The sequence below is a fragment of the Primulina eburnea genome, chromosome 1 (genome assembly GCF_022965805.1).
Source record: "Primulina eburnea isolate SZY01 chromosome 1, ASM2296580v1, whole genome shotgun sequence".
NCBI classification, from domain to species: Eukaryota; Viridiplantae; Streptophyta; class Magnoliopsida; order Lamiales; family Gesneriaceae; genus Primulina; species Primulina eburnea.
This window is the reverse complement of record NC_133101.1, coordinates 24,760,671-24,771,057: the sequence shown is the minus strand read 5'-3', so window position 1 is coordinate 24,771,057 and position 10,387 is coordinate 24,760,671. Positions and strand designations below refer to the sequence as shown.

General features: G+C 39.8%; 1 protein-coding gene and 1 long non-coding RNA gene across 3 annotated transcripts; one reads left to right on the top strand and one right to left on the bottom strand.

Moving 5' to 3' along the window:
• The first annotated feature begins 418 nt into the window (after positions 1–418).
• On the top strand, positions 419–5,541 carry LOC140829503 (uncharacterized). The gene is made up of 2 exons (XM_073192776.1): positions 419–2,649; positions 2,688–5,541. Exon 2 carries the CDS (start codon positions 3,201–3,203, stop codon positions 4,269–4,271), a length of 1,071 nt encoding a protein of 356 aa, XP_073048877.1. The 5' UTR covers positions 419–2,649; positions 2,688–3,200; the 3' UTR covers positions 4,272–5,541.
• Positions 5,542–7,959: 2,418 nt separating this feature from the next.
• LOC140811873 (uncharacterized) lies at positions 7,960–9,455 on the bottom strand. Of its 2 annotated transcripts, none has more exons than XR_012113559.1 (3): positions 9,261–9,455; positions 8,875–9,175; positions 7,960–8,345 (listed from the first exon to the last, which is right to left on the bottom strand). It is a non-coding gene; the product is annotated as an uncharacterized lncRNA (long non-coding RNA). The 2 variants fall into 2 exon arrangements; XR_012113558.1 differs by having other exon boundaries at positions 7,960–8,946; positions 9,083–9,175.
• Between the last annotated feature and the right edge of the window lie 932 nt (positions 9,456–10,387).

Genomic DNA, 10,387 nt, shown 5'->3' with positions numbered 1-10,387 from the left:
TCGAATATGCTTAGGCTTGAGCTGGGTTTGATTAAGTTTTCGAGCTCAAAATCGAGCTCGAGCTTAGTTTGATATGACTAACAAACGAACTCAAACAAGCTTTTTATCGAGCCGAGCTCCGAATAGCTCGCGAACAGTTTGGTTTGTTTACATCCCTAGATGCGTGCCTCCCACCGTATTTATAGATAAAGTAATGAAACGAAGTCTTTCGCTTTTCGTTTCTTCTTTTTAAGAGAACTATATATAGTTATGATTTTGTAGGTTATGTATGTGATGCATGAATGTATGGAACGTGTGACGCTCTAAACCGGGAATGATATTTTAAGTTTAATTAAAAATATGAAAAAGAAACACTAAATACTTTTGTGTTTGCATCTAGTGAGAGAATTTTTCAAAATGCTCTCTCCCACCTTTAGCCCAACCCTTTCGGATTCCTCCTCCATCAACCTAGATTCTTAACCCACTGAGCTTCTTCATTTCTATTTCAACCGTCGTCGGCGCCGGCCGCCGGCCGTCGACGGGCCCCTTTTTTCCCATTTTCAAATTTCAAATTTCAAAATCCAAATTTCGCATCTGTACGGTTTTATCTTCGAGTAACCAAGAGATAATAGGTTGGGCTTCAAGATCTTCTCCGATCCGGCATTTTTCAGCAGCGGTCTACAATATTTTTCAGGATTTCAACTTTCGCCAGCGTCTACAGAGATAATGGCAACCAGATTCCAACAACGGGATAGAGAGGAAACAGTCAAGATCGAGTTTAAAGTGTTCTCGTTCGGGATGGTTAAAGGAGGCTCTTCCATTCGATGTCTGGAAGGAACAAGGAATGCAAGCTATTTAATGGATTTAGATCGAGAGGAGGCTAGTTGGTTCAACTAAAAAATCCAGCAATTTATACTTAACTCCCAGTCTTGCTCGGAGTTTCATCGATTCAGGGGTAGGAATGCGATAGTCACTCTACAGAAATTTGCTAATTGGAGAGGAAGATTCTTAGAGATCTCCAGGTTTAACTCGTTGGGGAGGAAACAGATCATCATTGTGCCAAGCGGTCCCAACTCTCAAGGGTGGCTAAGAATCTAAAATATTTTCAATAAATTATTGGAAAGGAATTCTCAACAGGGGGTTGTTCCGAGAACAGAACAAGCAACTCGTGAGCGTAGAAAAGGCACAATCAGAGGTGATAATATTCAACAGGCAGCTCGGTATGAAGAAGGGAGGTACTGCCGAGAACTGAAGAAGAATGATAAGGACAGTGGAACGAATACAACTCAAAGGAACTGGAAAGAGGCTCTGATTGTCACTAAAGGAAGGGCTAACCTATAATGGGAAAAGATTGCAGCGGTATTAGGCAAGGATGTCAAGAGAAGGGTCGTCATTTACCCGTTCCAAGATAATAAAGCAGTTTGGTGGCCTGCAAATCTAAAGGAATTTTCCCACTTTGTTGACCTGCGACGAGGATTCTTTGAAGGTGGAATTTCTTTATCTTTTGAAGAGTGGAGGCCTTACATCAACTCAGCTGATACGGTTTACAAGTGTTGTAATAGTTGGATCAGTATTTTTGGCTTATCATGGCATCTATGGACGATTGAAAATTTCAGAGTTATTGGAGAACGATGCGGGGGATTGTTGGAGATCAGCAAAGATACGTTAAATTTCCGACAACTAGATGCAGCCAAGATAAAGGTTAAAGGAAATAGAGAAAGGTTTATTCAGAACAGAATGTCTATACTCTTGAATGGGGAACGTTCGGATGTTACAATTACTGTTGACTAATTCGACATTAAGGCCTACGAAGCTTTCACAAAACAAACTTACGCCCAAGCATTGATTAATGGCAAAAAGACAGCGGCAGGGTGGGGTAATACAAATATCCCCAGGACCAGCGAAGACAAGAGGGAGTCTACTTACTGTCATAAGGACAAGATGGGGGAAGAGCAAGAGATTTCGCATTCTACCTCAGCAAAAGTAGGGGTAGCAGTCAGCTCATTGTTGGCTAATCACCGGATGGGAAGAAAGGTCGAGAAGATACTAAAAAGAATAGTACCAAAAGAGATACAAGACTTCAGACATACTCCAATCCAATCAGTTTCAATTCAAGATGTTGAAGACATTAACCTACTTAAGTTCACTGAGGTCGGAGGGAGGGTGAACATGGAGGAAGGTAACGAGGATGTTCTGAGCAAGACAGGGGAAATCGAGCTCAATGATGTAGATGATTTTAATTTCGATGATCAACAAGACGACATTAGGGAAGACAATCTTTATTCTTCGGAGGATGGAAGGGAAATATCATCATATGCAGACATCAAGACCAAAACCGACACAGATGATGTGGAGATTCATGAACTGTTCAAACAGGAAGATGAAATCCAAGAGCAACCTATTCTGGAAAACACCAAACCTCTAGTGGGAAAGGTATTTTCCTGCTTCCCTTCTTCGAGTCTTAATCATTCTTTCAAACTTCACGTTCTTTTTACCTCGTCTTTTTCTGCTTTGGGGTTTTCTAATGGGTTGTTAAGAGGAGTGCAATCATACATATATGACAAGTCGGGTTCCGAGATTGAAGCTTCCAAAAGAATTGTGGTATAGGTCAGTTGAAGGGATAAAAGGGAAATTGGGAATGTGGGAACAAAGTACAATTCAAAAAAGGATGTTAAAAAGATTTCGGGCAGTTTAAGCAAAGAATTGAGCGAGCTTAAATGGGGGATCAATTATGAGAAAGGCTTGAATTCTAGGGGAGCAAACCGTTTGATATGAAGATATGCTCTTGGAACATTAGAGGGGGAGGGTCTTCCAGAAGAAGGGAAGTAGTTCGCACAGTTATTAGAAAGGAAAATCCAGACATCGTTGTGGTTTTAGAAACAAAGAAAATGATGGTTGATCGTCGCTTCGTTGCAAGTTTGTGGAAATCGAGATTCGTAGATTGGGTTAGTTTACTGGCGGAAGGAAGATCAGGGGAAATACTGGTGATGTGGGATCCGAGAGTGGTCTTGGTAACTGACAACTTGATTGGGGATTTCTCAGTCTCTATTGAAATCAAGTGGAAAGATGACTTCAAGTGGTGGTTCACTGCAGTGTACGGGACATGTAAGCCAAGATAGAGAGATTTTTTCTGGGATGAATTAGCGGGTTTGCATTCCATTTTTGGAGAGAGGTGGTGAGTAGGAGGAGATTTTAATGTGGTTCGAAATTTGAGGGAAAAAATGAACAGCAATTCTCTTACCCCTAGTATGTATTGTTTTGACAATCTTATACAGGAATTGGAATTGTACAACCCTCCTCTATTGAATGCTAAGTTTACTTGGTCCAACTTCAGGACCAATCCAATCTGTTGCAGACTTGATAGGTTTTTCGTAACAGGGGGGTGGATGGATATATTCCCTTCAGTCAGACATACGGTGCTACGAAGAATCACATCTGACCACAACACTATTTTGTTAGACACAGCGAGACTGAGATGGGGCCCTACACCGTTCAGGTTCGAGAATGCTTGGTTGTTGCACCACAAACTCAAAGAGGAAGTCAAAGCATGGTGGAATACAGGTACCATACAGGGGTGGGAGGGTTTCAAGTTCATGAGCAAACTCAAAGAAATAAAATCAAAAGTCAAAAAATGGAACTTTGAGGTATTCGGTGATGTCAATGTAAGAATTTCGGAGTTGCAAAACAAAATTTCACAATTGGATGCGAGAGAGGAGGGGGGAAATTCGTATCCCAACTTACAGGAGCACCGAAGAGAGGCAAAATGTGATCTGGAAACTTTAAACATCCGAAAATTTCAAATGGAGAGTCAAAAAGCTAAAGTCAAATGGCTCCAAGAAGGGGACCAAAACACTAAGTTTTTCCACACATTGTTGATTGGCCGAAGGAATAGAGCAATTATCGAAAAGATAGAGTTGGAGGATGGGTCGGTGGTTTCAGAAGAAAAAGCAATTGAGAACACCATTGTTGGTTTTTACAAACATCTGTATAGGGCATCGGAAGGAGACGGGACGGGTATTGAGGGGTTGGAGTGGAGTCCATTAGATTCGGTCGATGCAGAACATTTGGAGGTTAACTTTTCAGAGGATAAATCAAAGAAGCAGTTTTTGAATGCGATGGAAACAAAGCACCGAGCCCGGATGGTTTCACGTTGGCCTTCTATCAGAAAAATTGGGATACAGTTAAATCGGATCTTTTCAAAGTATTCGCTGAATTTTTTGAGGGAGGAATTGTCAATGCATCTACGAATGAAATATATATCTGCCTTATTCCAAAGTTACAAGAGGCAATGAAGATTAAAGATTTTCGGCCAATCAGTCTAACCACAAGCTTATACAAAATCTTGGCAAAAGTATTGACTAACAGATTAAAGGCAGTGATGAGCACCAAAATAGCGGAAAATCAGTGTGCATTCGTAAAAGGAAGACAGATAGGGGATTGTTGTCTAATCGCAAACGAAGTTGTGGAGGAGTATAGAAGGAAAAAGAAGAAAGGGTGGATTTCAAAAGTTGATTTGGAAAAAGCTTACGACAATGTAGACTGGAGATTTGTTGATTTTGTTCTTACAAAGAAATGATTCGGAGAAAAGTGGAGGAAGTGGATTAAGGGATGTATCTCTAATGTTTCTTTCTCGATATTTATTAATGGAAGGCCGCGAGGAAAGTTTAAAGGGGAAAGGGGCTCAGACAAGGAGACCCTTTATCTCCATTTCTGTTCAATCTGGTTATTGATGGTTTTGGGTGTTTGATCGACAAGGCAAGCTAGAAAATGTTGTAAAAGGACTTGTGGTTGGGAGGGAAAAATTCGAAATTTCACACATACAGTTTGCAGATGACACGCTCTTCCTTGTCCAATCTGAAAGTCATTTGATGGAAGCGGTGAGATTATTGAAATTGTTTTGCATGAAATCGGGGCTCAAAATCAACTTCGAAAAAACCTCAGTCTTAGGCTTGAACTACTCGGATGAAGAGGTAGATGAGGTGGCAAGAAATATTGGGTGCAAGAAAGAGCAATGGCCAATCAAGTATCTTGGGGCATCTTTGGGAGGCAATCCACTGAAAATGGAATTCTGGGCACCCGCGATTTCAAGAATGTCAAAAGAATTGTCGAGTTGGAAAAAGTCATTCCTATCAAGAGGTGGTAGGTTGACATTAATTAAATCTGTCCTAAGTGCCATGCCAACTTACTTCATGTCCCTCTTCAAGGTACCTACTAGGGTGGCACAACTTATGGAAAAATTGATGCGGGACTTTTTGTGGGATGGACCCGATGGGGAGGCTCACTCCCATGTTGTCGGTTGGGAGCAAGTGTGCAGGCCGAAAGAGAGAAGAGGTCTTGGTTTGGGGAACATACGGATGAGAAACTTGGCGCTTTTAGGTAAATGGTGGTGGAGATGTGCTGTGGAACAGGAATCTTTGTGGAAAAAAGTCTTGGCGAGCATTTACGGGACTCAGGAAAATGGAAGAGATATAAAGTTGGTGAAGAACTCGACTTTTAAAAGCCCATGGAAGTTTATTTCTCGTTCTTACTCGACTTGTCATCACTTGATTGGCACGGTACTTATGGGGGGGGGGGGGATTTCTTACATTTCTGGGAGGATAGGTGGGTGGGAGTCGTGTCCTTTAAAGAGTTGTTTCCTAATCTGTTTCGCATTTCTTTGTCGATTAACTAACCAATTAAACACTTCTATTATATTTTTGATTCTCAGGGTGTATCTAATATTCAATGGGATGTGAGGTTTAGAAGAGGGTTAAACGACGTAGAGTTGGGAGAGTTCAGTGATCTTTTAGGTGTCTTAGACTCAGTTAGGTTGAGCGTGGGGTTAGCGGACGTTCGGGTTTGGTTAGGAGATCCTTCTGGTGCTTTCTCTGTTTCATCTCTTTATAACTCTTTCTTTTCGAACAACTCAACAGATGAGTTCTCATACTATTCTAATATCTGGCAAATACCTGTACCACTAAAGGTAAAGGTGTTTTCTTGGATTGTGGTTTTGGGAAAATTGCATACTTGTGATGCGGTGCAGAGACGAAGGCCTGGCTTTACATTATCACCACAGTGGTGTACTCTATGCAAGAAAGCTGAAGAAACCCAAGATCATATTTTAGTGCATTGTTCTTTTACGAATGGAATCTGGAACAAAGTCATGAATCACTTGGGATTCGAGTGGATTTTCCCAATGAGATCGAAAGAAATGTTCATCATGGAGCCGGGCTTCCTAAAGGGAAAAGGACTGCAAAAATTCTGGTACATAGTCGTACAACACATCTTTTGCTCTATATGGCTGGAACGAAACAGTAGAATCTTCAGGGATAGAGAAGAATCTTCGGAAGCTTTATGGGAGACAATCAGATTTAGAGTGGCGACATGGACAATCAATATACCACATTTTCAGCATATGTCGGTCTCGGATCTTGTTAGGGATTGGAGTTTTATCTATTGTTAGTTGTTTTTGAAAAGTGATATAAGGAATCTATTGTATGTGCATAAATCCTATGTAATGTGGAACACTCATCCACTGTACCTGTAACTTTTTCTCTAATATATTTAATGATAGTTTCTGATAAAAAAAATATGAAATGCAGAAAGTTTTTTTTCCTTTTCGTTTCATCTCATCATTAAGCATAAGTCTTGGGAACGTCTCTATACATTTTTTTCTTTAAAAATCTCGCCATGCACTGTGCACAAGGTGTGGGCACTCCACTGGATGACCCTTTTCTTCAAAAATTTCAGCCCTACACTTAGCAGAAGGCGTGAGCATGCTGCATCGTACTTTCTACGATGTGAGTATCATGTTTCATTGGTAGGGGACATTGTAATGTCCGAACATGCAGATAGGTGCTCTTCGTAGAGTGCACTGAACAACCCTCCATAAAGGACTTTTCAAGTGGTTCTCACTTATCGAGTGGAAATTAAACGTCCTAGTTTATGGTTGTACACCATTAGTACTTATGACCCGAGATAACATTATGACTCTATATGCTAGCATTGCATTTTGACTTGTTTACTGACTCATATGGGGTTATCAGGTGACAAGGTTGGGTGTTCTGTCAAAACATATAGGAGTCTCTGCATGGTAGTCGAGGATTCACCGCTTACCTTCGGGTATGGATATCATATGTGATCTCATGTATATTTAGTTTGAAATCTATGATCAGAGTGTTGGTTGTAAGTATGAAAGGGGTTTCAGAGATTACACTATCGATGCAACTACGACATGACACATAGTATCGATTCTTTGACAGCTCTCGATATACCAATAGTTGTCGAATCGGGATATATGAGATGAAAGGAGCGTACTGTACGCTAATCATAATGGATTGGTTATTGCAGGCACTATTATTTGATACCTAAGGAATCATGTAAGCGATGCTGCTAGGCGTTTAACATTATTGGTTGGGTATTATCAGACTTGAGTTCTGACGCTCTTATTATCAAAGAGTTGATAAATAAAAATGGAGCAACTGGGGTATGCTCATATAAGAACATGTTTAGTCCCGAATCACATTGAGACGTGAACTCACTGCTATTTATATCATTGAATCATTGAGAGTCACACAAGTGCTAACTTTTTAGATTTCGTTGAGAAGTAAAATTTTTCAATGTGTTGAACGTCTTATAAAGGAGTTTATAAGCCTAATAAAAAATAGAAGTATGACTTTTGCAACAGGATTATGGGAAATATAACTTTTAATTTGAGGAAATGTTCCTAAATTAAAAGATGTCTCTAATAAATAATATATTTAAAATTGTTATTTTTATAGACATTATTATTGACTAAATTAAAATAATTCAAGTGTTGAATTAAATAAACACTAGTGGAACTAGTAGAGTCCAAATAATTAAATTAATTCAAGTGTTGAATTAATTAAATAACATTGGGTCTTGTAGAGCTCAATTAGAAATAATTATTCAACTAGTGAGCTTGAGTAAATTCAAGAAATGTCAGGGCCCGTGCTCTAATTAATATTTAATGACCAAACAACAAGGATTAATTAGTATAAACAGCGAAAACGACTTTAAAACGTTCATTTGGGCCTACAGAAATTTCGGCATGACCTCCCCGTAAGTAGGACATCCCAAAAATTTCAAAACACAACAACAGTAATATACGCTCGAAAATAACGTCAAGTTCACAACCAACCAAACAAATATCCTACAGCCGCACTGGCCAGGACTAGACACAACAAACCACAAATAAAATCCAAACCACATAAAGACATCACCATACAGCTACACAGGGCATCTCCCTGGCAAATGTATCAAACCAGTATAATATATAAATATCTGGGAACTCTGACATAAACCGACTGACTACTGGGTTCCACTCGCTGACGCTCCACCAGACGCGTCAAAACCCCTGGAGTGACCTGTTATGGCATCAAAAACAACCACAACATCAAAAGAAAACAGGGGTCGGACCCCAGTACGACAAACCAGTAAAATCACGACGCAAATAAAAGACATGTAATAATATCAAGTAAATGCAATGCTATGCGATGCATGAATGGTAACAATGGGATAACGGATACCAAATGGAGTCCAAACGAATAGCATCATCAACAGTAACAGTGGCCACCCGTGCAAGGAATGCAACATCAAATCGCCGCTCGTCCATGCACGTAGCATCGGGAATGCGAGTAGCTAAGTCGCTCGTCCCTAGCTGTCATCTGGGAATGTGGCTAATCCTAATCCACTCGTACCTCTGATGACTCAATATATCTCAACAGAATCAACATAAATAGCCGTCAAAGGAGTCAAGGCTCAATATGTTATGTAAATACAATTTATGCATGAATGCAACAATATAAACATTCAATGCACATCATAGCAAACAACATTCACCGAATATTCGTACACGCCAATATAACCGTCATAATGATATAGGTTTGAGCGTACCTCAAATTACAACTTACAATACCACGGTAAATTCTTAAAGACTATCGAATGAAACTCGTCCAACGATACAACCTACAATATAAATTCGCTATATACCTCAATATAATGCATTCCAACCGACTAAAACAAATTATATCGTAGCGGTTAAAAATCGAATTTCGGGCAGCCTATGTAACCCATACAAATTCTGAAATTCCAAGTTTAATACCTCAAGAAACGAAGCTTAAACGCACAATGGTGAACTCGCGAAGATGGCTCGCCGGAAAAGTCGTCGGAGTTACTGTTCACGCCGGAAACCTAGCTGGAAATTAGGGGAAAAGCTTAATACTACACTTTTACCAACTAACACACCAAGAACAACCAAGAATCGAAGCCAAAAACCTTACCTAGACTGAAACAAAACCCACACACCTAGCTGCTGGAAAACAGGACCAATCGAGCTCGAACCCTTCCGATGCTAGGCAGAAAATAAGCTAATAGGCTAGAGAAAAAGTTTGCTAAGCTGCTGCACAAAATTTTTGGCCGCTGGCGGTGCGACGCGATCGCTGCAGAAAGTCGGGAGGAAAGGCCGAAGGTTTCTGGATGGAAGAGAACTCAAATCTGATGTGTACGCTATCATACAAATGGGTTGGGGTTTTTAATTAAATGAAATGGGCTGGGCCTAATTTAAGTTATTGGGCCTCACAAGAAATGTTTAATTGGTTTCAAATTTGTTTGAGACATTTAAATTAAAGTCCTTAGGCTTTGTAATTGTTACAAGCCCAAATAAAATTGCATTCTTGGGAGGTGAAGGGTTGGAGGGAACTTTTTCAACAAACAACGCATGGCATGCTCATGAAACACTTTAAATTTTTACACAACCAAGAAAATCCTTCTTCTCCTACACAAGTGCAATGGCCAAAACTTTCATCCCAATTTTTCCCAATTTTGCTTCTTCATTTTGTTGAGGATTGCACAAACTTCTCAAATAAAAAATGCTCTAATTTTTCTAGTGAAAAATTAGAATGGATCTACATTGTTAATGATGGACCTAATTTGAAGAAAAGAAAGAATTTGAGCAAGGAGTGCTCAAGGAAAGCTTGTAGATTGTCTACCTTCAAGAGCTAAGTTGTTTACAACTTAGTTGAAGACAATAATCAATCTTTGTGATTGATAGGTAACTTCAAAACACCCTATGTTTGTGTCTATTTTGGTATTTTCTACACATTAAAGGGGTGCTCGGTTTTCTTGTTTAAAAATATGATTTTTGAAATTTTGTTACGCTTCCGGACACCATAATCGATCCTCTTTCAAATAGGTCTGCCTGTTAGGCCTATTAGTCCATAGAGATGCTTGTCTATCTGATGGTGCAGTCTCATATCCCTTGGAGATCGGTCTTATCATTTCCCTACATCCAGTGCAGAGACATTGTTATCCATTAAGATCTGACGTCACTCTTTTATGGACCACTTAGCCAACCAAATCAAGCGACACAACCTCGGTTGCTTGACAACGAGAACTTTCCAAGATGTCA

Bases quoted from the DNA above. Each gene is read 5' to 3' on its own strand.
- LOC140829503 (XM_073192776.1), top strand. From the start codon at position 3,201: ATGAACAGCAATTCTCTTACCCCTAGTATGTATTGTTTTGACAATCTT.